Here is a 26,436-nt window from a genome sequence, read left to right as displayed (position 1 = left end):
GGCCCACGAGGGCGTTATCACATATTTTCTCTCCCGAATGTGTGCATTGGCTTTATGAGGAGTTTTGTGGCATTTCCTTCTGGCCCATAATAAGCAAACTCCACCAGTCACCACACTGCTTGGCTGTTTCCCTTGACAACTCCCAGCTGAATTATGAAAAAGTATGTACTTATACCATTAGAAAGGGGGGGGGAGAGAATTCTTTACCTCCAAATCAACAGATAATAGAAAGTGTTTTATTGTCAATCAGATGTAGAATTCAGCAAAAGTTCATTTCCACACTTTGTGTTGAAGTTAAAATTAATTTCCTTCACCTTTATATATAGATATATTTTTGTAAAAAAATGGTCAAAAGTTATATTATAAAAGAGAAGAAAGAAAGAAAGAAATCACAGCAATAAATTAAGATGACAAAGAGAGAGAGAGAGAGAGAGAGGAGGAAAACCACCCAGGAGAGGAAAACAAAATCTAGGAGCAACCGCAGAGAGACTAAAGCAGGTTTAAAATAGATCGTATTTTTAAAAGGTGCTTTCAAAATGCTTAAAACAAATAGCAGCATAGAAGAATCATAAATACAAGTGCACATGTGTCCCTGCTAAAGTACCCCTTTCATCAACCAAAACAGTAGTACTCGTCAGACTCAATCTTGGTATGTTTATGGAGGGACTGTGAGTCGTCTATAAGAGAAGAGTCACTGAACTGGTCCATGTCTGAAGGAGTACGTTGGCCAGGGACATCGTCCACTAAAGTGTCCAGGTAGCTCCCCACGGAGATTCCATCCAGCCCATCACTGCCGTCTTGCAAACTGTTGTAGCTGCCTCTCAGTGATGTCTCCTGACTCTCTAGCAAGCTGCAGAGACTGCCACTCAAACTGCTGCCCCTGCTGGTGATTGTTCCTTTTTCTTCAATCAACCACTTGATCGATTCGATGCTTTCATTGATGATCAGTAGCTGCCGCATTAGTTTGACATCTGTGGCTCGGAGATCAACCTGCGTGCAGAAGAACAACTCATCAGTACACTGGATTCAGATCGATCTACTCATCCACGGACGCAAACTGACACACAATTGTAATAATTCAGCACAGGCTTTTCTTAGTAATGCATTAACGTTCAACCCATTGGTTCGAGTCCTCCCTTCCAGAGCAGAAAAAAACAAGCTTGCTCCATCTTACATGTGACAGCCCTTGAGATATGGCTATCTCCTCTCAGTCTCCTCTTTACCAGGCTAAACATCCCCAACTCCCTCAACCATTCCTCATAAGGCTTAGTTTCCAGACCCTTGAACATCCTGGTCACTCTTTGCACACATTCTAGCTTGCCAATATCCTTCATAAATTGTGGCACCCAGAACTAGACACAGTATTCCAAGTGGGATCTGACCAAGTCAGAATACAGTGGGAATGTAACTAGGGTTGTTGAGCTTTTTGGAGGAATCCTTCCCCCCAAAAAATAGTGATTTTAAGCTTTTGGAGCTTCCCCACCCCCATCGCGTTGTCATACACCCAAGTTTTCTCTGACATCTGGCCAATTTGGCAACATTCCCCCCTGACGCCATTTGCACACCTGAAAACCAGGACACGTCAGGAATTTTCCTGACGTACAGCAAGCCTAAATATAACTTTCTGTGAACAGGACACTAGACTTCTGTTGATGCAGCCTAGAACAGCATTAGATTTTTTGCTGCTGCTGCTGCTGCATCACACTGCTGACTCATTTTGAGTAAGAACACTAATCTTAAAATGAGTATTTAAGAATAAAAAATATGCACTAGATATGCTGTGATTCAGATACATGCACAAACACACGCAAACAATATTTTGTGGCATAGTATAATGGTACACAATACATGTTGATAGTCAAAACGATTTCAGTCAACAAGGTTTTTATATAAAAAATGAATACAAATTATTGTGTGATGTAGTCTTTTATACTATTCGCTTAAGCCTTCTGTTTTTCTATATATGAATATAACATCTGCATTGTTCACTCACAATGAACTGGAGGAAGAAAAAAACATTCCAGACTCTGAGGAAGTGAGCTCTTTATCTTGCTTTGGCAAGCCTCCTCCTTTTTTTTCTTTTTTCATATAATTCTTTCCATAGATTCTTTTAAAATCTCAAGTCTGTCAAAATATCCTGAATTACACACTGCCTTCTTTTAAAAATTATTGCTCTGGTGGTTTGGATCAATGGTTCCTGACTGCTGGCCAAAGAACTGGTGCATTATTGCTGTTCCTCCACAATTCCCACATCTGCTGCGCTCCTTCCTCCCCTTATATTCCTCTCACGTTTCATGAACCTTCCATGACTGTTCCTCCCTCATTTTCCCTGCCCCACCTTTGTCCTCTGCATCACCAACCCGCCTTTCCAAGGAACCTAGTTCCACCCTACAACTTCCTTCATTCGCCCTGCAAGTCCCTCCTGGATCTAGTCAGTCAGAAAAGCAGGGGTGAAGATTGAACCTCATGCTTGGGGACCCATTGTGGTCCCTTCCAGGTCTCTCCATCTGACCTCTGGACACTTGGTTGGCCAAACACCTTCTCCAACCACACCTTCCACAAGTCACACCCCAAAATGGACTTGCATGGATGGAATGTGCTCGCCCAGTGGGAAGACAGGGAGGGGTATATAGAAACCAGCCTACTGCAGAAAGGTGACATTTCTATGCAGTTTTGCCCGCGTTTGCCTCTGGGTCCGGCCACTGTTGGTACATGGCCCACAAAAAAATTGCACAGCTGGGAACACAGTCCTCAGGCTGAAAAACATTCCCCATCCCTGTAGGTACTGTGACTGGTAAGGTAAAGGAAAAGGACCCCTGGATGGTTAAGTCCAGTCAAAGATGACTATGGGGTTGTGGCAGTCATCTCACTTTCAGGCCAAGGGAGCCAGTGTTTGTCTGCAGACAGCTTTCCAGGTCATGTGGCCAGCATGACTAAACCACTTCTGGCTCAACGGAACACCGTGATGGAAACCAGAGAGCACGGAAACACCATTTACCTTCCCGCAGCAGTGGTACCAATTTATCTACTTGCACTGGCATGCTTTCAAACCACTAGGTTGGCAGGAGTTGGGACAGAGCAATGGGAGCTCACTCCCATCACAGGGATTTGAACTGCGGACCTTCTGATCAGCAACCCCGAGAGGCTCAGTGGTATAGACCAGCAGTGTGACTGGTGCAGTAGGATGAGCGAGAAAGCAAGGAATTGGGATGTGGGACACTGGTGGAAATGCCTTTGAAGGAGAAACCTACATAATTTCCTTCTTCTACCTTACTTGTTACCATTATTTCATTAAACTGGGCAACTGAATCCTGAAGTCTTGTTTGGGAGACGGTGGCAGAAAGAGGAGCTACAGTTATGTTTCTAGATGCTTTCCCACCTGTTTCCTTGCCACGTAGGACTGGAAACCTTAGAATGCAGAAACACAGATCTTTCAAGCATATCACAAATATCATTTGTATTTTTTTTTAAGTGTCATTTTTAATTGCCTTCGAACCCTCCTCTATGGAAAACGAATTTAAACTGCCAACAGGGCAGCATCACAAGCACTTAGCTGGATGGTGGATTCCAGAGTGTTGTCAAATGTAGCTCTAATTGTACTTCCAACCTATCATTATGTTAGAAATGCAATGCTATCGTGATTAAAGACTCGCCTATCTCTACCCATCTTGCCTAAACAGTCTTCCATGTGCAATCAGTAATACATGTAAAAGAGAGAGAGAGAGAGAGAGAGAGAGAGAGAGAGAGAGAGAGAGGCACCCAAGCCTAAAGGGTGATCATTATCACATTAGCAAATTTCCTCCCATTTGTAATAATAGCTTGGGAGCAACATGAGTACAGTGCATTCCAATACTTGCTTATTCAAAAGACAACCCTACTGAGGTAAACAGGGCTTACTTCCAAGTAAGCGGGCATGGGATTGGAGCCTAGTTTCTCAAAGGGTAACTACTACAATAACAGCAGCCATGGTATGATCAGTTAGGAGCTGATGTAGCTTTTCAAAATTATAAAAGCACAAGAAGAGCCTACTGATCAAGCCAACGTCTCATCTCATTCAGCCTCCTGTTCTCAGTCCTCTCCACACCAACTTTGTGTCCATTTCTATGATTAGCAGCAATGAGGGAAATCCTCATACATGGTCTGGAGTAGGGCTGGGCGATATCACCAGCTAAACATGGTGATATATGAATATGTAACAATGTCTGAAATAAGGATGGAACTATGTGATTCTTGACTGTGATTCTATAAATTTGATATACAGTAAAATGACGCGGGTGGCGCTGTGGTTTACCACAGAGCCTAGGACTTGCCCAATCAGAAGGTCGGCGGTTTGAATCCCCGCAACGGGGTGAGCTCCCGTTGCTCGGTCGCTGCTCCTGCCAACCTAGCAGTTCGAAAGCACGTCAAAGTGCAAGTAGATAAATAGTTACCGCTCTGGTGAGAAGGTAAACGGTGTTTCCGTACGCTGCTCTGGTTCGTCAGAAGCGGCTTAGTCATGCTGGCCACATGACCTGGAAGCTGTACGCCGGCTCCCTTGGCCAGTAAAGCTAGATGAGTGCCACAACCCCAGGGTCAGCCACGACTGGACCTAATGGTCAGGGGTCCCTTTACCTTTACAATGCCTTTCTATATCTTTAACACTAACAAAACAAGATATTCAATATTTACTTCTAATTGGTACCCTTGGCAGGGAGCATTTCCTAGCAGCCTTCTGCTGAGCGGCTAAGCACCAGTGAATCGGTCTTGTTTACAGGTGTGGAAAAAAGACTGAAGCTCAAGGTTTCAGCAGGCAAGTGTTTCCTGTGGGAGTAGAAGGATTGAAGAAGGCTGTCCTTGGTCCCGACACACACACACAGGACTATTCTGCTGTAGCAGAGGTATCATTTTAATATTTTATCCAGGGTTTTCCCCCCCTTTGACTGTAGCTCACAGGAGTTCAGCTCCAGCAACTTTCAGGTGGGCACTGTTGCCATTCTAAGAGAACAAGGGAGAAGTTCACGGTGAGCTCCAGAGTCTCTTTTTCTTGAAAAATAGCACTGATTTTACCTATTGGTGCCAACATGCCTAAGATGGCTTGGCTTGCTAATATAGAGCTGCCAGGGTCGATTTCACAAAATGCCATGAAATATAGGATGCCTCAAACCAGCACACCCAAGCAGTGGTGAAAACCAAAAGGCAAACTTGAGTTACAATCCACAATCCACTTTATCAGGCGGCTACTTCCCTGTCACCCTACAAGTTTCCCATCCACTTCCCAAGTCTACAGAACCCTGCAAAACAAAAGCAATGCTACGTTCAAAGACTGCATTTGAACGATAGGCACAAACCATTCACGGCTATTAAGTCCTGATGATTTCACTTGGAGAGATTTAGGCACATGCTTCAATAAACTCAAAGAAACTGAAATGTTTTTAATTTTGGCTGGCTCATGTCCTGTTTTATTACTGTTTTCCATTCATATTGTTTGTCCATCAGTGCTTTATTTTCCTATTATTATGTTTTATTATTATGTTTTTCATTTCTTCTCTTATCTATATGGAAAATATTTCTGACAGCACACATACAGAGTTCCAATTTTATTTTTATAGCTAGGTTGGACCTGTTTTGTGTGGAATATAAATTAAATTTTCCACACCTTAAAACACACTCACATACACACATGTAGGATGTGAGCAATAACCACAAGCTATACCTCTGCTGTTTTTTGGGGGGGTTTTTTAATGCTTGCTATTCATTGTATAAACACTTCTCTCATTATTGGCTGATTTTCTGCAGTGTGGACCATCACTTCTTTTTTCATATTGCAAGGGACTGTAGGGACTGAATATCAACAGGGGTCAGCAAACCTTTTCAGCAGGGGGCTGGTCCACTGTCCCACAGACCTTGGGGGGTGCGGACTATATGTATTTTTTTTGGGGGGGATGAACAAATTCCTATGCCCCACAAATAACCCAGAGATGCATTTTACATAAAAGGACATATTCTACTCATGTAAAAACATGCTGATTCCCAGACCGTCCGCAGGCTGGATTTAGAAGGCGATTGGGCCGGATCCAGCCCCCGAGCCTTAGACTACGACAATCTAAACAATGAAGCAACAACTTTGTGAAATCTGGATTAACTACAAGTGCATTAAGATGCTGAGTATCATTTTCAGTGGTAGCTCTATATATTCTGGAGAATGGTGCATTCTGGGGTGCAGCATCTAAGATTTGCAGGAAAGCCATACAGAACCCCGTCCCATGAAAGGGTTCATCACACATGTATTTCCTTGTTTTGTTCCCAATAAGGCTTGCGGAGCATGTGATGAGTTCAATGGCAATAGTGTACACATTTGATGGCCAAGTGATGAGCAAGCATGTTAGAACTTTAACCTATAATTACATAGGACGGCTAATTGAAAGGGAAGCCAAATGGGTGCTGGGACCAACCAGGATATTGGCTTCAACATAGATGACTGCAAAGGTTTAACCAGTGGTGGAAACAAGGGCATGCAAGTCAACCCTAAAATACTACTATTACCAATTGCTACATATCCATTATGGCTTCGCTGAATTAGATCTGTATCAGGGTGCTTCAATTCGAATCAGTGGAGCTGCATAAAAGTGGAGTGGAAGATCATACACAGAACAATAAGACTATTCCTCTGCTACTTAGATCTTGGCACGGTATGGCAATTATTGGTACAGCTGCCTCAAAAATGAATGGGAAGGTTCTGCACATGCAAAACACCCATTTGAGGAGCAAACTGTTTTTTAAGGAATGGTTTCATGTTTTGCCCCATTAGCATTTCTTTTTGCTTATTGAAAGAGGTCTATGTAGCTCATTCACATCTGCAGTGGTGTTAATTTATCATGGATTGGGGCTGAGCATCCTAGCATAAGGAACCAATGAAAGTCAAAGCTCAGCACTGAGACTTAGGCCGAGTTGATTATAGCTTCTTTCCCTTCACTTTCAAACTAATGTGTGAACCAGAAGTATAGGCAGCTGCCTCGATGGCTAGACTACATTTTTTTAACCCTATTCAATAATGGCAGCCACATGTAGTCATGTATGCGGATTTCTGTAGTTCGTATGATAGATGACTAAGGAAGGCAGGTGGCTGAAGACTCTACTATATGCCTGCATCGTGCCACAGATGATGGCATGCTAGGGTCTAAGACTCCATTTGGTCTACCTCATTCCTATAATCTCAGCTTCAAGAAGGGCTAGTATTTCCCCCCACCAATTCCTGCTCTCTGTCTTTGAAAGTCACAGTATTATTCCCAAAGCCTCTTGTACATTTGCCTCCATCTATGATGCCATGTATTTCTCTATGTACAGCACAATCCTACAGACGTATAATCAGAAGTAAGATCCACTGGTTTCAATACCCCCAGATAAGTGGGTGACAGCAATGCAGCCTTAATCTTCTTTTACTTGCAATGTTCCTTGATTTGCCATATAATGAGTTACATTTGGACTGCACACCTGAAGGAAAGTTCCCATTGGCTCATGCCATCAGCACCCCCAGTTTCTCTGAAAGGACATCAGGGCAAGGGGAAGGCCATTCTGACCCCAATAATCAACCAGGAGACTAACAACTGCCTGGTTCTAAGCTACCATGAGGATCTTTCCATTGAAAGGAAGGGTACAAACTTTTTTAAGCAATGAGGCAGATGCCTAGAGTTGTTGTTGTTGTTGTTGTTGTTGTTGTTGTTGTTGTTGTTGTTGTTGTTCTACTACTTGCCATCTTTGAAAAGTATGGAGCAACCCTAGAGCTCTGAAAAGCACTGACAGAAGAAGGTGGAAGCTGCAGTGTGGACATCAAGACAAGGACACTGGGAGAAGCTCTGGAGAAGACTGAAAGACAGCAGTGCTTTATACAGAGACTGGAAGCGGGGGGAAGGACTTCATCCCCTTCCTTATTCTGGAATCCAGCTCCAGGGTTCAGAGGAGAGAGGCCTGATTTAAGCACGGCTTGAAGGTTTGAGTACAACCTTTTAAATGTATTTGTTTATATTAATTAGCAAGATTTACAGCCCACTCCATCCTGAAGGCCTTTGAAAGGAAATACAAGGGTATCGTGCAGTCAGCAGCACATCTAATTTCTCTGGCTACGTGCAGCATGAACTTGTTTGTAGCTGGACAGACTGAATGCCGCCATTCACAGCAAGGACTGAAACATAAGCAAGGACTTAACCATCCAGAGGTCCTTTACCTTTATCTTAGAAAAGCACACAAAGGAATGGTTTCAAGCACAAGAGTTAAGACACATGCTGATGCATGTCACACTACTGCCCTGAATCTTGAAAACCAGATCTAGACCCAGTACCCCCATCCACACACCCCACCAAAGCATGAGCAATCTTTACATTGGCTTTGCCCATTCCCTATTTTAAAATGGTCTTAAAACACAATTGCCGTGCCAACCTGTCTGGTGTAGCCTGGCTACTGGGAGCCTTTCAAGGACTGTGACCCTTAAAGGAACAGAGAAGCTGCTAACTACTTGGATAATTAGTTCTGTCCTGTTAACTTGTAGCTGTAGCATTCCTCATTTTAAATTTAATTAGTTTGTTCATGTCTGGGGAGGCAGGGTGGAAGGACTCTGGACCCAGAAAAATTGCTCCCTTAAACAACAACAACCTGTACTTTTTATTATTGCAGTTGCAAAGATGCCAGGCACTTGAAGTCACAATGCTTTGCATAGGACTGGAAACCCTAGCTGTGTGAAGTATGGACTTGAGCAGCCCTTATAGCCTAACAAAATCCACGGATTTAAGAGCCCACGTGTAACGTTGCATCCGAGGGTTATTCAAATCTGTAGGAGAGGTTAGTTACACATGAAAACTAGTATAAACAGGGGGCTAATTCATCGCATCTATCCCTGAACGAGCCTGGACTGATTGTAATAAAAGACAGATGTCTAGCATATGGCACCAGAAAGATCGGCAGCATGAAAAGACAGCTATTGAAACTCAAATGCTTCCTTTCCCCCTTTCATGTCCTTGGGAAACAGGGATGAATGAAGTCAGGTGGAGTGGAGATCTTCAAAGCTATCCCGAATTAGTGCTGTTGACATTGCAGTTGTTTAATAATAAGACTAGGACGAGGGAAGGCTGCATTTTATGCGGCACACATTTCTCCTCGTAGGGGAGCAAGAAATGTGCTTAGAAAATCCCTAGTACAAACTTACCAATGTTGTCAGACACAGTAATACAAGTGTAAACATTTAGGTCAGTGCCCAGAGATAAGGAGCGGCTGTTGGTGTCAGAAAATTTTGGAACAGATGGCACACGATCAATTCATTATTATGTGTTCTAGACATCTGTCTCAAGCAAGAAGGCTGAATTGTGGCTGAGTCATATAAACATCCAGGGGATAGACTTTAAATCTGCACATTATCCATGCCTGCCTTGACATGAAATTCTCCCTAGCACCCCCCCCCCGGGCCCGGTAACATAGCTCATTCTTTGGAGTCACGGCACATACAATATATATCATCTGTGTTATGAGTGGGGCAACTTTTGTGTGTGCCTGAATTTGGACAGGTGAGTGAGGATTTCGAGCTGCTGATCCCTCTTAATTCAATTGGTTTAGAGCCTTGCACTGTGGACTTGTGATCAGAGAGGGTTGGCTCATGACAAACTGCTAAATTAAGATGTAAAAATAGATACTTATAGGCACAAACGTTAGCAGGAGCGTACAGAACACAGCATGATGGTTGGAGGGATATTCCCAACTGAATATCCCAGAGACACACACACCTGGCCAATAAGCTCATGCCCTCCAATATTTCTCTGATGATAATAGGGATGTCCTATTCAACAACCACAACAGCAATCTTATTATTGATACCCCATCCACCTGATTAAGTTTCCCTAGCCACTCTCGGCATGTTTGCCCAAATGGCAACATGGTCCCACAGTTGGAAAAAAACAACAACGCTGTTCTAATTGGAGATACCGGGGCCATTTCACACAAAGCTTTTGTTTGTCAGCAATAACATCTCCAGGAAATAGGGTTGTTCTCCCTGCCCTCCAACTCTCTGAATCCTAAGGGTACTGGCAAGATTTTCCTCCGTGGGAGCATTACTGGTTAAGGGAGGCTGATCTAACTTCCTTTAGAAATGGCTGTAGAAATAGTTAATCCAATGTAAAGTCGAGGTGGGCCACATAAAGCAGTGGGTGGTCAGTAAGGGGCCATATACCAGGACCTGGGAGTGGACAGGGCCAGGTCTGGGGTCCCGCTTGCTTCCCCTCACACTTAGACACATGCATACTCTCTCACACACACATTCACTTGCACAATCTCACTCAGGCAACGTATTCATTCCTCATCCCCAGTAGCCATTCTTCCCCAGCCTCCCTCACACAGACATCCTAAGCGCCTTGCTCCCTCGCAATCACACAGACGCACAACCTTCACACAGATACAACCTCCCCTGATCTCTTTCTCCCCTACCCTCTTCTCTCCCGCACAAACCATTATTTAACCTCCCTTCCCGGCAATTCCGAAGTACCATGCTGCTTGCCTGAGGTCAGAAATGGGGTTTGTTGGGGGCGCAAGGTCAAAGCCTCTGCTCAGGGACGCGGACTTATAAAAAATATTGGGGGGGGGCCGGGAAAGCTCATGAATAATAAATAAGCTCATGAATATGCAAATAAAGTGGCACCGCCTCCTCGTGAGCGAATAGGGGAGAGCGTGCTGCGCCTATTAATCAGCTCCGAAGGAAATTGGGTGGAGCTTTTGCTCGGGAGGGAGGGCAGGAGGCATGCAGCCCGACCCTGTGCATTTTGGGCTGGGGGAGGGGCGGCGGTGGCGCTCTGCTGGAGGGGCGCCCGAGATTATTGGGGGGGCAGAGCCCCCCCAAACGAATTTTTGAGGGGGCTCGGGCCCCCTCAAGCCCCATGGAGTCGGCGCCTATGCCTCTGCTCTCCATTAAGACCTAATGCAGCCTGAATGGAGCTCGGTCCATAGAGTATGAGCCTCTTTAGGGTCATGGGTTCGAGCCCCATGTTGGGCAAAATATTCCTGCCATGAACTAGATGACCTTCATGGTACCTTGCAACTCTACAATTCTATGATTCTATGATTCATTGTCCCCATATTGCTGTTAGCAGCAATGGGACAGTGAACTTGGCTGCACTGGGAGTGCTGGGGGAGGCATATTAAAGCCCCAACTGCTGTTCTTTTGCTGCTAGTAACAGTCCCTGAGGCTTGATGGGCCACAGACTTCATATGTGTAACATAAAGCATCATAATCTTCCTAGCAAAAAAAAAAAAAAAATATTGTGTGCACATGTTTCTACCTCTACCACACCCTTCTTATGTTATGTTGTTTATTATTTCTTATATTTATATGCCATATTTCCCCCCCCCCTCCAAAGTGGTGTACATGGTTATCTCTTTCAGCTTCGGCCTTCTGGAAGAAGATACAGGGTTATAAAGAACAGAACTAGCCACCTGAGAAACAGTTTCTATCCAAATGTGATTTTGGTTTTAAACACAGTGTAAGGTAGTCTCTATGGGAGTGTATTGTATTTAATTATGGGGTATCAGAGTTTTTAGGAGGTTGACCAGGCTGGGCTAGCTGGGATAGGCTTGTTGGTTTTTGAATGTCTGATGTAGATTTTTTTCAATTTCGTTGTTCTGTATGGGACAATGACAATAAAGATTATAGTATCGTATCGTATCGTATCACATCCTCCTCCCCACTGTACCCTAACAACAAGCCTGTGAGGTAGCTTAGGCTGAGAGACAGTGACTGGCTCAAGGTTACCGAGTGAGCATCGTGGGTGAGTGGAGATGCAAATCTTGGTCTCCTAGTCCAACACTCTTGATATCTTTCATAAGGGCCAATGGAAAACAAACATGTTCAAATCATGGTAAGAAATAGCTCTAAAAACATTGCAGCCTACTCCCTCCTCTGCTCTTGAAATTTGTGCTTACTCGGTTGTTCTGTTAATGTGCTTTGCGAATGTACATTTCCTTGCTAGACATTACATGTATTAAATTGTTCTACCCAGAGGCCCTTGCAAAAAAATTAGCCAAGAAAAGTAATACTAATTACTACAAGCACGGTATGCAATATTAAAATGCTAACATGAGATGGCTGATAAAAGGCTTGGAATAAGACGGTGCAAATTCTGAATGCAACTGAGGCAAACTAATATATGCATTTTGGCCTAATATATTTAGGAGCTATTACTGTTTTGGGCATGGTTTGGACATGGGATTACTTTATTTATTTATTTATTCTGAAAACAACCTGAAGAGTTTTAATGAAGACTATGCATTACCACTGTAGCAAAGGAAATGTTCTGCAAGGCTTTGGACAAGTACGAAATGTTTTGCAATTCCTTACAGCAGCAATTACGGATTGGGAAGCAGCCACAAACCTGTTTGTTTCCCTAAACTACTACTGTTGACATTAAACTGGGAAGGATTAGGGTAGTTGAGTAACCCGGCCCATTTGCATCGTCAAGACTTCTGGGGACACACCTGTCAGTGGAAATGTTGTTATGAATGAGCCTAAGGGGTTGGGAGATCATTGCAGAACAGCCAGAACGTAAAAACATTATTACATTGAATATTAATAACATACAAATTAATTTTATAACATTTTTTTGTAAAGTGTGTATTATTTCCAGTATGTTTGCGCTCATTGGCCAGACAGCAGAAGGCACAGTACTTTGTCCTAAGGAATTGGGGGTAATATTGCCTGCATGCTTTGTCTTATAGCAGGGCTGGTTCCAAGTCACAGGGACAACAAAGGTCCTTTAGCAAAGTGCCCTAGAGTGGGCTCAGACTCCATCAGTGAAGCCCCTTGCCCACCTGTTTCCTCTCCCAGATGCCAAGCCTAGGAAGTCAGCTGCCATTTTAGTTTTCCTGCAAGGCAACAGCCACTGTCCCACAGCTTTGTGGGAAAATCAAAATGGCGGGCAGACTACCAACCACTTCCACCACATATCCTCCAACATTTCTCTGACAAAAATATTGTTACTCAATATTACTCAACAGTAACAACAACAGCAGCAATTTTATTATTTATTATTATTATTTATACCCCACCCATCTGACAGGATTGCCGCAGTCACTCTGGCCGGCTTGGCTCGGGGGTCGCATAACTCCACACCCTCCAGCATTTCTCTGATAAAAATTGGGATTTCCTAAGGAAAAGGGGGACATTTCAGGATCAAATCAGAAACCAGGTTGGCTTCTGTAAATCCAGGACTGTCCGCAGAAAATAGAGACATCTAGAGGGTCTGCAGGGGTCCTCCAGCAAAGTGCCCTTGAGTGGGCCTGGACTCTGTCAGTGGTGCCCCCTGCCCACCTGCTTCTTCTGCCAGATGCCCAGAAACCGAAGTCATTTGCCATTTTGGTTTTTCTGAAAGGCTACATCCGCTGTCCCACAGCTTTGTGGGAAAATCAAAATGGCAGGTGGATTCCCAGCCACTGCCACCATAAGCCTTTATCCAGGGGGCTGGGAGGAGGAGGAGACTGCACAAAATCAGTCTGGTGAACCCTGTCTATGTGCTTGGGTCCCAGTTGCTGCCCAAGGGTGCTGCTGCCAGTCATTTCCCATACCTTCCCTAGTTAAAAACCCAGAGGCTTTTCTAAATGTGAAAGCTGAACATTTCAGGGAAGATCCTAAAGCAATCTTGGAGGGACCAGGCCTGCTCAGGACTATTGGCTGTGTTGGGATATCAATGTGTAAACACACTTCAACTTCTGTCTTCTTAAGTTCAAAGAGGTGTTGAGCTGATGTGAGCTGGAAGAGAAGGAACGGCTCCTTTCCTTCCAGGAAAGGAATTACATAAACAGTAGGAGGATTGTTATCTCTAAAGATGTTCATATTTAGTGAAACACAATGATATCTAAGAGGGAAGATTGAAATAGTCAGCAAGGGTGTGTACCTGAAACAACCTTGGATCTCTTGTTCCAGGTGAGGAGTCCTCATTTCAGCACAATGACTTTAGAGTCTTGACTATCAACAAACTCAAAGTAAATAAGTAAAACAATGGCCTGATCTCGAGATCTGAGAGCAGTAGCCCTCACAGGGGCTATAAGAATATGCAAATGCCTTGCTGGATCAGACCACAGAGACCAGCTTCTTCAGAAAACAGCCAAACATACCTAAGAAGCCTATGAGCTGAACAGGGATAGATGCCCCAATTTTCATCAGAGAAATGTTGGAGGCTATGCTATGATTACAACCTGGATCTGGTGTTTAAAAATATACTCTCATCGAACATGGAAGTTCAATTTTTTAGCTGTAATGGATAATACACACTGACAGACCACAATCTTCTCCTCAACTATGTCAGTGAACAGGAGGAAGAAGGAGATACCTACAATGAATTCATACATGTCAATGTATGAGGAACAGAAACATTGTTGCCTGAATGAAGCCTTCGACTTCAATTTAAGAACAATGCCTCAAGTTCAGAACTACATGCACAAATGGGGCCACTAGGTTTGGGCCCCAAACCTACTTCTTGAATCCAGCTTCTGCTGGACTGGGAATACTTCGTTACATTTGGCCTGCCTCTACTGGAGAAAGAGCTCATGGGCTATGCATTGTTGAGTTAATTTTCAGACAGTTCTGTGGCTGCTTGAATATGAGTGAAACCTGCAGCTGTCCAGGTCTGTTGTAAATAAAGTTTAGTGAGCTCCTAAAAGAGATGCTCTGCTCCAGAGGAAGAACTTTCTGCTCATCAGGCAATGGCTTGTCCACCTGCCTTGCCCCACCCTCCAGCCCTGGGAGCCTTTCCCAGATCAGGACTTTGAGAAGAGCAGAAGCAGCTGGGAAGAAAGAAGTCCAAAAAATATATGTTGTGTGTCCTTGTTTCTCAATATTATCCTTTTACATGGGTTTGTATTCAGGCCTTATCATAGGACTGAAACTGCCTTGGTCATGCTGGTTGATGATTTCCGACGGGCTAGGGACAAAGGTGAAAGCTGTTTCCTAGTTCTGCTGGATCTCTCAGCGGCTTTTGATACAATTGATCATAACACCCTTCTGGACAGTCTAGAGGGGATGGGAGCTGGGGGCCCTGTTATACAGTGGTTCTGCTCCTTCCTCCTGGGCCGTGTACAGAAAGTGGTGGTGAGGGATGAGTGTTCAGACCCTTGGGCTCTCATTTGTGGGGTGCCTCGGGATTCTGTTCTCTCCCCCATGCTTTTTAACATCTACATGAAACCGCTGGGAGAGATCACCGGGGGGGTTGGGCTGAGTGCCCATCATTATGCGGATGATACCCAGCTCTACCTATTTTTTAAATTGGATCCAGTGAAGTCAGCAAAGGTCCCGTGTGAGTGCCTGGAGGCGGTTGGAGGATGTATGGCGGCTAATGGATTGAGGTTGAATCCTGACAAGACAGAAGTTCTGTTCTTGGGGGACAGTGGGCGGGCTGCTGTAGAGGACTCCCTGGTCCTAAATGGGGTAACTGTGCCCCTGAAGGACAAGGTGCACAACCTGGGAGTCATTTTGGACTCACAGCTGTCCATGGAGGTGCAGGTCAATTCTGTATCCAGGGCAGCTGTCTACCAGCTCCATCTGGTATGCAGGCTGAGACCCTACTTACCAGAGTGGTACATGCTCTAGTTATCTCTTGCTTGGACTACTGCAATGCACTCTATGTGGGGCTACCTTTGAAGGTGACTCAGAAATTACAACTAATCGAGAATGCAGCAGCTAGACTGGTGACTGGGAGCAGCCGCCGAGACCATATAACACCGGTCCTGAAAGACCTACATTGGCTCCCAGTACATTTCCGAGCACAATTCAAAGTGTTGGTGCTGACCTTTAAAACAGCCTTGGCCCAGTATGCCTGAAGGAGAGTCTCCACCCCCATCGTTCTGCCCGGACACTGAGGTCCAGCGCCGAGGGCCTTCTGGTGGTTCCCTCACTGCGAGAATCAAAGCTAACAGGGAACCAAGCAGAGGGCCTTCTCGATAGTGGTGCCCGCCCTGTGGAATGCCCTCCCATCAGATGTCAAAGAGATAAACAACTACCTGACATTCAAAAGAAGGCAGCCCTGTTTAGGGAAGTTTTTAATGTGTGGCATTTTAATGTATTTTTAATCTTTGTTGGAAGCCGCCCAGCGTGGCTGGGGCAACCCAGCCAGATGGGCAGGGTACAAATAAAATTATCATCATCACCATCATCAGCTCTGTGGGGCTGTCAGATAAACTGCCAGAACACCAGAAGCTTTCACATTTGACTGCATCATTCCTTACAACACAACACACATCTTCAGAGTCACATGACTGGGTACTACTTTCTATGGCTGAATGGCACAGACCTTTTGCGGTGTTAAGGTCAGCAGAGAATGGTTCCACCACTCTCAGAAGTTCACCAGGCGGTGGTCTGGAAGACAGCATTCTCTGCACAAGCTCCAAAATTGTGGAACTCCATCATTCCCAAAGAGGTCAGCCTGGTACCTTCATTACATTCTTTTTGCCATATGCAGATGACATGCCTCTTTACCCTATCTTTTGACATGTAAGAGGTGCATTTTCAAGACTCACACTATTCCTGTGATTGGAATTTGTTTCAAACTGTTTTTCCTATTAATTTCGAATTGTTGTGATCTGGCCTGGGACCTGCTGGTGAAGAGTGGATAATTATTATTATTAATTATAATACTGCCAATTTGGCAACTGCTGCCCTCCTAGCACCACACTGCAGCTGCAATTATGGCCTGGAGTAGCATTAGCCATGCCCCTGCCTTGATCATGATCTTCAAGGTGCTCTTCTCGGTAGCCTGCATAAGAAGCCATGGAGAACTGAGGTGGCCTTGCTCAACCACATCCATAAAATATTGCTGGTGGCTCCACTACAGTCAGGAACTAATCTGGCAAAACACGCTGCTGTTCCTCTTTCAGGTCATGGTGGATTGCTAAAGGATTAAATAAATGAGTGTGCGCAGAACCAACGCTGGGTGGAAAGGGAAACTGGGCCACAGCTGAGGGACAATTTAGTTGGTAGTGCATGAGACTCTTACTCTCAGGTTCGTGGGTTCGAGCTCCATGTTGGGTGAAGAGACTCCTGGGGTTGGACTAGATGACCCTCAGTGTCCCTTCCAACTCTGTGATTCCTTCCTGCCACAGTGGTACCTATTTATCTGCAGTGGTATCTCGGGTTACATACGCTTCACGTTACATACGCTTCATGTTACAGACTCCACTAACCCAGAAATATTACCTTGGGTTAAGAACTTTGCTTCAGGATGAGAACAGAAATCGTACTCTGGCAGCACGGCAGCAACAGGAGGCCCCATTAGCTAAAGTGGTGATTCAGGTTAAGAACAGTTTCAGGTTAAGAACAGACCTCTGGAATGAATTACCAGTAAGTACTTAACCCGAGGTACCACTGTACTTGCACTGGCGTGTTTTCGAACTGCTAGGTTGGCAAGAGCTGGGACAGAGCAACAGGGGCTCACCCCTTTGCATGGATTTGAATTGCCAACCTTCTGATTGGCAAGCCCAAGAGGTTCCAGGCAGGGCTAGGACAACCCTGGAGAGTTGCTGCCACTCAGTGTACATAATTCTGAGCTAGGTGAACTAGTGGCCAGACTCAGGAGAAGGAAGCTTCCTATGTTTAAGCAGTCAAGAGTACCCCTACTTTCCTGGAAGAGGTAAAAATGGTGTGAGTCTGAAGTTGAAAGGTCCAACGCATGCTGATGGCGAACTTCCTCCACTCCTTGCAATAGGGCAGCCATCCTGATGTCTTCCAGCTGTTTGGTGCTATCACCAGCCTTGCCAAACCACGGAATATTAGAGTTGGAGGGGACCCAAAGGAGCATCTAGCCCCTACAATGCAAAGCCTCAGCCAGCTTAGCCAACGGTCAAGGAGGATGGGAGTTGCAGGAAAACATCTGTAGGGTTTGGAAAAGCTGCATGAAAGCCTTGGAGAACAACTCGTTTGACCAAATAACTACTTTAAGCAGGAGCTGGAGAAGAGTGGCCCAAGGTCCGAACCTCCCTTCAGTGGCCATTGTTCTTTCCTCTTGTTTCTCTGAGTTTGTAGCAAATCAGGCCCACTAAGATCTTGAGCAGGAATTCCAAGCAAGCTCTGACTAAATAAATGGAGACCACCGAGGGACAGTGTATGGTGGGCTATTGGATAGCTACTAGTAATTACCAGTATACAACTAGCCTCAAAAAGAGTATGTAATATATTTAAATGGGAAAAGTTTTTCTTTTCTTTTAAATTATAGCAGGATCAGATTTTTGCACATAGAAGCCAGTGCACTGATGAAAACAGTGGATTATATCCAATCTAAGTTCTACTAAGATTGTTTAGGGAAGTTTTTAATGTTTGATGTTTTGTTGTGTTTTTAATATTCTGTTGGGAGCCACCCAGAGTGGCTAGGGAAACCCAGCCAAACGTGTGGAATATACATCATCATCATCATCATCATTATTATTATCAGACCCTGTGAATTGAATGGACACAACCAGCCCAGACAAATTCAATTCAATGGGAGTTGGGTAAAATTCAGTGTTAGTGAGCACCTTGAGAGGTCTTATTTTTGAGAACCCATTAGGTTTCGAAATTTCCACTGTCAGTTTTTTCCTGCACAAATGTGTAACATATCTCCCACGTGCGAAAAGTAACATATGAATCCCTGATTCTGCAAGTTATCTATACTCTTCAAAAGTAAGGTCCCAAGCTAAGTATGTGGCTGCAGGAGTTCAATGGAGGGAGCAGTATACTCTGCACATGCTCAGTGACTCCTTTTCTGTATGATGACATCATGATATTCCAGGAACTAGCCATGGTACTGAGAAGAGATTCAAAATTAAGACCAAGCCCAAATCAAGACCTTGAGAGCAGGGCAAGGGGCAGGAAAAAAAGGGGGGGGAATGGGTGTGTGTGGGTGGAGTTCATTTCCAGGGGCAAAGGGATGGAATCAAGTGAATTCCAAACAAAGACAAAAATGTCTGTTGGCAGGCCTCTTCGCTGGGAAAAATCTGATTCATGGAATGCACTGCCTCTTTAAATAGTTTTTTATCCTGCCCCTACTACATCTGACAGTGATAAAAAATATGCCAAACCCACAACTGGGCATCATCCCTTACTTTCAAGGTATATTATTTCCCATAAGGACTGTTTCTTATATTTGACAGCATCCAAACTCAATACAGTATACTGAATCCTGTTTGAGTCAATACATAAATATTGAGGAATCCAGTAGCAGGCACAAATGATCGACAAATGCTACTTGAACACCCCCTCCCCCATTTCTCTTTCTTCATATAAACCTATAGGGATTGGCCACAAGATCTGTTCCTCCACTCTTGATTCCATTCTTTTCAGAGCAAGACCGCAGGTGGAGCCATGCAACATGGAGTTTCCTGTGGAGTTATCACACCCACTTCTCGCATTTTAGATCCAGTTGCCAGGCCTACAGGCAATTGCCTGTAGCTGTTTTGTGGGCAGGTGACTAGCTGTGCCTTATTATGAGGATTAAGTGCTGCAAATGAACACTGAGAGCACAAGCCACGCTCTCCCACTCACGCCTACGCCAACCACACACAAGCACAGCACAGTGGCAAAAATAAAACACCTCCGGGATTCAGTTCTAAAATCAGGAATGCCGAGTCTCAGCCTTGATTGAACCCCCCCCCCCCCGCTTATCTTATGAGCAACAAAGCCTGGATATTTAACTCTAGGTCTGTAGGCTCGTGACTCCAAAAAAGGGGGTGCGAGAAATGCTTCCTTCACCTGCTCAGAGGCACTCTCCTTTTTTATTCTACTGCTTAAAAAGTAAACACCTCAAAAACGGGTCCTAGCTTGAGTTCAGCATCTTAAACAGCCCTAGCTCCAATACTTTGTAACGCATGTTACTGATAACTTTACTCTTGGTTTCTGGCATCATTTATTTTGGCGGAGAAAAGAGAGGGGGGCGCTCCAAAGAGAAGGAGCGTGGCTCTTCGAATTGCACGAGAATCGCACCAGTTCGGCGTGTCTCCCAGCAAGCGCAAAGCCAAGGCTTGCAGACAGCGAGCGGCGCGCAAAGGAGGAGTGCGGAGTAATGGTTAGATCCCTGCCTGTCCTTTGTTGTTGTTTCGCGGCGTTGCACCAGGGCGCTTGAGCTGCGTACTCTACTCACCATTTCTTGCCGGAGGAGGTGCAGTTTGGTCTCCAGTCTCTCCAAGGCGCTGGAACTCCTGCTGCGGAGCATGGCGGCTCTGGGGCCCAGGGAGGTGCAGAAGCCGGGGGTGGCAGGCCCTCCGGCGGGCCGCTCGGGCTCTTTTTCCCTGGCGAGGGAGACGGCGGGCTCCTCCCCGCGCAAGGAGCGCGCCAGGCTCTCGGGGACTTTGCGCCCCAGCTTGAGCTCGACGTCTCGGAGATCTGGCACGGAGCAATCTTCCATGGCTTGGCAAGCGGGAGAAGGAGGCTTTTCGGATTAAGCGAGCTGCACTCGGCGGCTAGGGGAGACGCAGAGAGCCGAGCTTTTCAACCGCGCCGCCCGGCGCTGGCCGACCTCTCCATGCCAGTCCGCGTTCGGTAATCCAGGCGCGCAGCCCGCGGCAATCAGACGCGGGGGCGCACGGCAGCCGAGCAGCGACAAGCCGGCCAGGTGACCCGCCGAGGGAGGCAGCAGCAACAGGAGGAGCCGCTGTCGCCGCTTCCCGGCAGCTGCATTATTTGGATTTTGCAAACTTCAGCCCTTGCGGTTGTTGCACCAGCTGCCTACGCCGAAAAAAAAAAAAAAAAAAAAACAAAACCGCGAGCCGGGCGGCTGCAGAGTGCAGATCCCCCGCAATGAAGATGCAAGGAAGCAGAAGCCAGCTACTTGGAAGATCAGGAGGGAGAAGGGACTTCTTGGAGAGTTGCTGCTCTCCTGCTCCTCCCGAGCCCGATACCTTCTCAAGTCCGGTAGACTTGAGTGATCAACTGGAGTGAGCGCCCTCCCGGATTAATAAGCACGCACAGCGCTGCTCCTGACCGATCCCGGTGCGCGCGCGCGTGGAGAGAGCTCCCTCTATATCCCCCAGCAACAATTACGCAATAACTCCGCTTCCTCCTCCGATGCAACCGGTCCTACTGGCTCGTCTATAAGGTGCAACCAGTTCGATCCAAGTCGTCTGAGTATTGTCGAAAGGCAGGTGTACCAGAGGAAAGACAGCCCTTTACCGTAATACTTAGAAAGGGGACTCCTCATATTCCTAAACGTTTCCAGCATTTGTTAATTTATGGCCCTCTATATTTGAAGCATTGTTCAGCTCAGACACTGAGGTCCAGCTCCGAGGGCCTTCTGGTGGTTCCCTCAGTGCAAGAAGTGAGGTTGCAGGGAAACAGGCAGAGGGCCTTCTCGGTAGTGGCACCAGCCCTGTGGAACACCATCCCTTCAGATGTCAAGAAAATAAACAACTATCTGACTTTTAGAAGACAACCGAAGGCAGCCCTGTTGAGGAAAGTTTGTAATTTTTTTTGTTTTGTTTTGTTTTTTGTTTTGTATGAGTTGGAAGCCACCCAGACTGGCTGGGGAAAGCCAGCCAAAAGGGCAGGGTATAAATAACAATAACAATTTACTATTCCTATCTAGCTGTTATCCAATAGCATTACAGTCCGAAGGCAGCATAGTCTTGGTTGGGATAACTTTCATTCTCTAGTTCAGGGGTTTGTCATAAAGTAACGCAGGTGGAACTTACGACAAAAAAATTGCAGGATGCAGTAATCCTGTTCAGGGTTCTAGCTAGCTGCATTCTTACAGGATTCACCATTTAATTCCCTCTCATTTCTCCAGCTATGTTTCAGAGATCAGTGGTGACACTGATCATGTTCAGTCCTCATTGGGGTAGTTTAGGTCCCCCTCCCTCCCCACTTCTGGGAATCTTGTCATTCCCCAAGAGGTCTCCTCTGGTGCTTGGTTTGTGCCCTTTTGGATTCGTAAGGGTTCACAGGCAGACGAGTGTGTTATTAGTAAGGATAGCTCAGTTGGTACACAAGGAGACTCTTAATCTCGGGGTCAGGGGGTTAAAGCCCCATGCTGGAACAAAAAATCCTGCATTGCAGGGGGTTGGACTAGATGATCTTGGTAGTCCCTTCCTGCTCTACAATTCTATGATTCTATGTGGGATCTAATCATTCAGTATGGGTGTTTCCAGACTCATTGGTGGGAGGGGTTCAATTGCATACTGACAACTTCACATTGCACAATTAAAATAGATTTTGCACTTTTAGGCAATGAATCCACTTCCAAAAATAATCTGGCATTTTGGGTGCTTCTAGACGACCGGCCTATTGAGCATTCATCCTGATTTGCTCGCAGGGAGATGAAACAATGCTGGCTATTTAATGAGCATCCATTCTGCTTTGTTTGCTGAGAGGTTAGATGGTGTTACAGCAAAACAACAGTTATCCCACACTTTCCCCATCACTTTCCTTAACCACAAAAGTTCCAATCTTTGGGGTATGTAGGTTTGTTGCACAGGCCTCCCCACCCATTTTAAGTGTTCAAACCATATTTGCCAGTATGTGATTGAATCCCACCTGAAAATAGCAACAGTCTGGAAGTGCCCTTTGCAGGAAGGAAAGTGATTGGGAAAGGCACTGGAACGTGTGAGACAGCAGTTGCTTGATGTAACTGTTGGAGTTGGAACTTAACTGGTTAAGTTGTTCCCATGATGCCTCACCATTCTGACGTCAATTTTAGAAGCTTGGGAGGAGCTTCTGGGAGGAGTTTGCCAGTCCCACTATGTGAGCTGTGGGGAACAGACGCAGGGCTGTGATGGCTGCAACTAGCCCTGGAAAATCCTGGGGAATATTGGAATAAATGCTGTATAGAGACAAACGGGACTCTGTGTGTTTGTCTGGAAGCTGAGCCAATCGAGCAGGTGACAGTTTTACACCGCTGTGCGAAGCTCTGCTGAGCCGTGACGGAGCAGGGGCGGAAGCGTGCCGGGCAGCCATAAAACGCTAATCGAGGTTCGTAAATCAATTAGCGGGGGTCACGGCTGATAAAATACGTCACAGGTTATGGGCCCATAAATTACCGCTTGTAAAACTGTCGCGGGAGTCGTAAACTCTGCGGTGTCGAGCAGAGGCTTTGATCTGCGGTGTCGAGCAGAGGTGGAAAGCAAACAAGCAAGCGGCTGGCTGAAAAAAGGCAGAGAGTGCCTGCGTTGCTGTGGAGCCAAGAGCTGAGAGCAGCAAAGAATCGTTTCTCCGGACGGGTGCTGGATGAGCTGGTGATCTTGTGAGTACAGCTTGGGGCCCCTTGGGAGAACGGAAGAGGATGGCAGGCTGCCAGGTCTTGGAGGACTGTGGGAGGCTCACTTTAAGAAGTTGGGCAACCGAGCTGCTGATCTGAAGTCTACTGTTCTGGGTGCCAGGAAGCCAGAGGCCGTTCAGCGCTCCAGGGTGTTTGTGAGGCTGGAGGCGGAAAGCAAGGGCCGGGAGATGGCTGCTTCAGAACAGAAAGACAAGATGGCGCTGATCATCTACGTGAGAGCCGGTGCACAGCTGGGAAAGGCTGTGGGCCCCAGAGGGGGGGCTAAGGGACTATTGGCACTTGGAAATGTCCTGCTGTGTTTGCTGTGAAGCTTCAGCAGGAGGCCAGAGCCCTGGAGAAGGAATACAGAAGCCCAAAGATGGCTGGAGCCCCTGTCCCTGATGCTTTAGCCACAAGGAGTGCTGCTGAGCAAATCGGGGGGGCGGAAAGATCCAAAGGAGGAGCAAAAGTTCAACGTTGTGCCGGGACTGAAGTGTTGTCTTTTATATGTATCAGCTCTAAAGAAGCAGGGATACAATGCTCGTTTTGAAAATGACACCTGTTCCATTTTCAGAGGGGGGAGACAACGGGTCAACATGCAGAGGGAGAACAACGTCTTTGTTCTGGAGTCACCTCTGGAGGGTTGTGGGAATGCTGGTAAAGCACAGGTGCAGTGTGCTAAAGCACAGGTGCAGTGTGCTAAGGTTCCCATTCATGTGCAAAAGTTGCACAGGTGCACAAAAGGGTGTAAAATCACACAAGGTGGGAGGAGGTCCCAAGGGTGCAGGGCATGCAAAGGTGCAAAGGTGCTTGGTTTTCCCGGGTTTGGGAGGGTAACCAAAGAGCCCTTTGAGCTGGTTCTCACAGATCTGTCAGGACCCAAGAGGTCTGAGAGTCTGGGTGAGGCCAGGTATGTGCTGTCGCTGACAGGTAACCACAGCCAGGTTGGCTGGAGTTTCTCTCTCAAATCACAGGGGGAGGTGGCGCAACTGATCCAGGATTGGGTTGCGGAGGTGGAACTAAGGTTCTCCACCAGGGTGCAAGGGTTCAGGAGCGACCGAGGGTCACAGTTTACTGGGTCTGCTCTGGAGAAGTTTTTCAAGGAAAAGGAAGTACGTCACCAGGTGACGGGTGCAAAGTCTTCTCAAGGGAGAAGGGAGGCTGTGGCTGAACCCAGTGACGGGGATAAGGTCCAGAATCAGGGTTCAGATCCCGGTGATGGGGACCAGGTCCAGGGTCAGGGTTCAGGGCAGGTTTGGGCATCTCCAAGGGTTGTGAAAGGAGTGTCCAGGTGTGAGGCTTCATCTCCGGTAATGGAGAAAGCTCACGGAAGGGTTGTCAAGTCAGAGGGGGAAACGTCTGACGGAGAAGACACAACTGCTGGCCCTAATGGGTCAGTAGGGTATCAGGTCACAGGTGCGTGGAAAAGTGTCGCACAGTGTGATTCTGGGAGTGTTGAAGGGGTTCAACAGGTGCCTGGGAAAGATGCTGGGAAAGAGCACAAGGCAAAGGGGAAGGTGTTGAACTCAAAAAAGGTGTGGTCAGAATGGGATGCAAGAGGGGGTGTTGGAGTTGGAACTTAACTGGTTAAGTTGTTCCCATGATGCCTCACCATTCTGACGTCAATTTTAGAAGCTTGGGAGGAGCTTCTGGGAGGAGTTTGCCAGTCCCACTATGTGAGCTGTGGGGAACAGACGCAGGGCTGTGATGGCTGCAACTAGCCCTGGAAAATCCTGGGGAATATTGGAATAAATGCTGTATAGAGACAAACGGGACTCTGTGTGTTTGTCTGGAAGCTGAGCCAATCGAGCAGGTGACAGTTTTACACCGCTGTGCGAAGCTCTGCTGAGCCGTGACGGAGCAGGGGCGGAAGCGTGCCGGGCAGCCATAAAACGCTAATCGAGGTTCGTAAATCAATTAGCGGGGGTCACGGCTGATAAAATACGTCACAGTAACCTCTCTGCAGAAAAATCCCAATGAATTTTCAATACGCAGTGGGTGTTGAATCACCCCCTGCAGACTTTGCACGAGCAAATCAGGATGAATGCACAGTAAACAGGTCATCTGGAATGACATGTACACAGATAGCCCCATTAAAAAAAAAAAAATCCAGCAATATAAAAAGGATTTTATAGAGCTGGTCACAGCAAATTTGTGCATGCAGTACACACACACAAAAACACAATTTATATGTAGCACCCTATTTTTTATTTTATTTTTTGTAAAAATGCCCCAAAGTGGCTAACAAACTGAATACAACCCGCCTCCACAAATACCACTTTTTCAGTGCTACCAATTTTAATCTAGAGGGAGAACTGTCCCAGGGATTGGATCTGCAGAAAATACCACACATTACCAAATCAGCTCCCACTGTAACACAGGAATTGGGTATGACTGACAGCTAGCATCTTTTTGAAGTTTCTCACACGAAACTATTGGTTTCTGAACTGCTGTTAATGAAAGAATCCTGGCCCGTAAGAAGGACAAGTGAATTGCTAGATGACTGAAAATCTTTAACAGAGAGTGTTGCCATTATTTCAGAATAGCAACAGGATTCTGGGCTTGCTAAGGCCATATTTGCTTGCTGTCTATCCCCCAGCCTCCAAACTCCGGGCTGAGGAACAAGGGATGCCTTGCTCTTACTACATTACTACTGGACTAGGGGGAGCAGGCTAAACAGCTTTACCTGGTTTTTATTTGCTTTTATCTTGCACACGGTCTTCTGCTGCCCTTTAAAAGGACAGCCACTGACCTGCTCGGGGATTTTCTTTTCCTCTCGAGGCTTCTGCACCGTGTACAGATGGAACACGATATTGCCTTTGCCATGGAGAATGAAATACTGTAATCCAAAACATCACAGGGCAGCTAATCTCTTTACATAATTGAGGCACACGCCCATTGTTAAAATAATCTGTGATATCACATGTAAATGGTTAGGGCCAAACTACATGTGACATTCAGTTGCGTGCATAGCCTGATCCTAATTTTCTGCCTTTTCTTTTTTAAAAATAAAAATAAAAACCAAAGTGTAAGATCAGTGTGTGTGTCTGTGTGTGCGCGCGCGCGCGTGTGAGCACGCTCTTTTATATATGCATTGATTTTAAAGAATTATATATCTATCTGTCTATCTATCTATATAAAAACTTGTACACCCTGCCGATCGCCTTTTGCTCCTTTCCTGTTTTCCTCCAGATATCACCCCCTCCCCAAAAAACCACACTTC

General features: G+C 46.0%; 1 protein-coding gene across 1 annotated transcript; it reads right to left on the bottom strand.

Annotated features, from left to right (window-relative positions):
* Positions 1-222: 222 nt before the first annotated feature.
* On the bottom strand, positions 223-21,296 carry LURAP1L (leucine rich adaptor protein 1 like). Its single transcript, XM_081177050.1, has 2 exons — positions 20,106-21,296; positions 223-990 (listed from the first exon to the last, which is right to left on the bottom strand). The coding sequence occupies exons 1-2, from the start codon at positions 20,367-20,369 to the stop codon at positions 613-615; spliced, it is 642 nt and encodes a 213-aa protein (XP_081033176.1). The 5' UTR covers positions 20,370-21,296; the 3' UTR covers positions 223-612.
* Between the last annotated feature and the right edge of the window lie 5,140 nt (positions 21,297-26,436).

This window comes from Podarcis bocagei, assembly GCF_964188305.1.
Source record: "Podarcis bocagei genome assembly, chromosome: 17".
Lineage (NCBI taxonomy): Eukaryota > Metazoa > Chordata > Lepidosauria > Squamata > Lacertidae > Podarcis > Podarcis bocagei.
The sequence above is the reverse complement of the archived record's forward strand: the minus strand, read 5'-3'. Positions and strand labels throughout refer to the sequence as shown.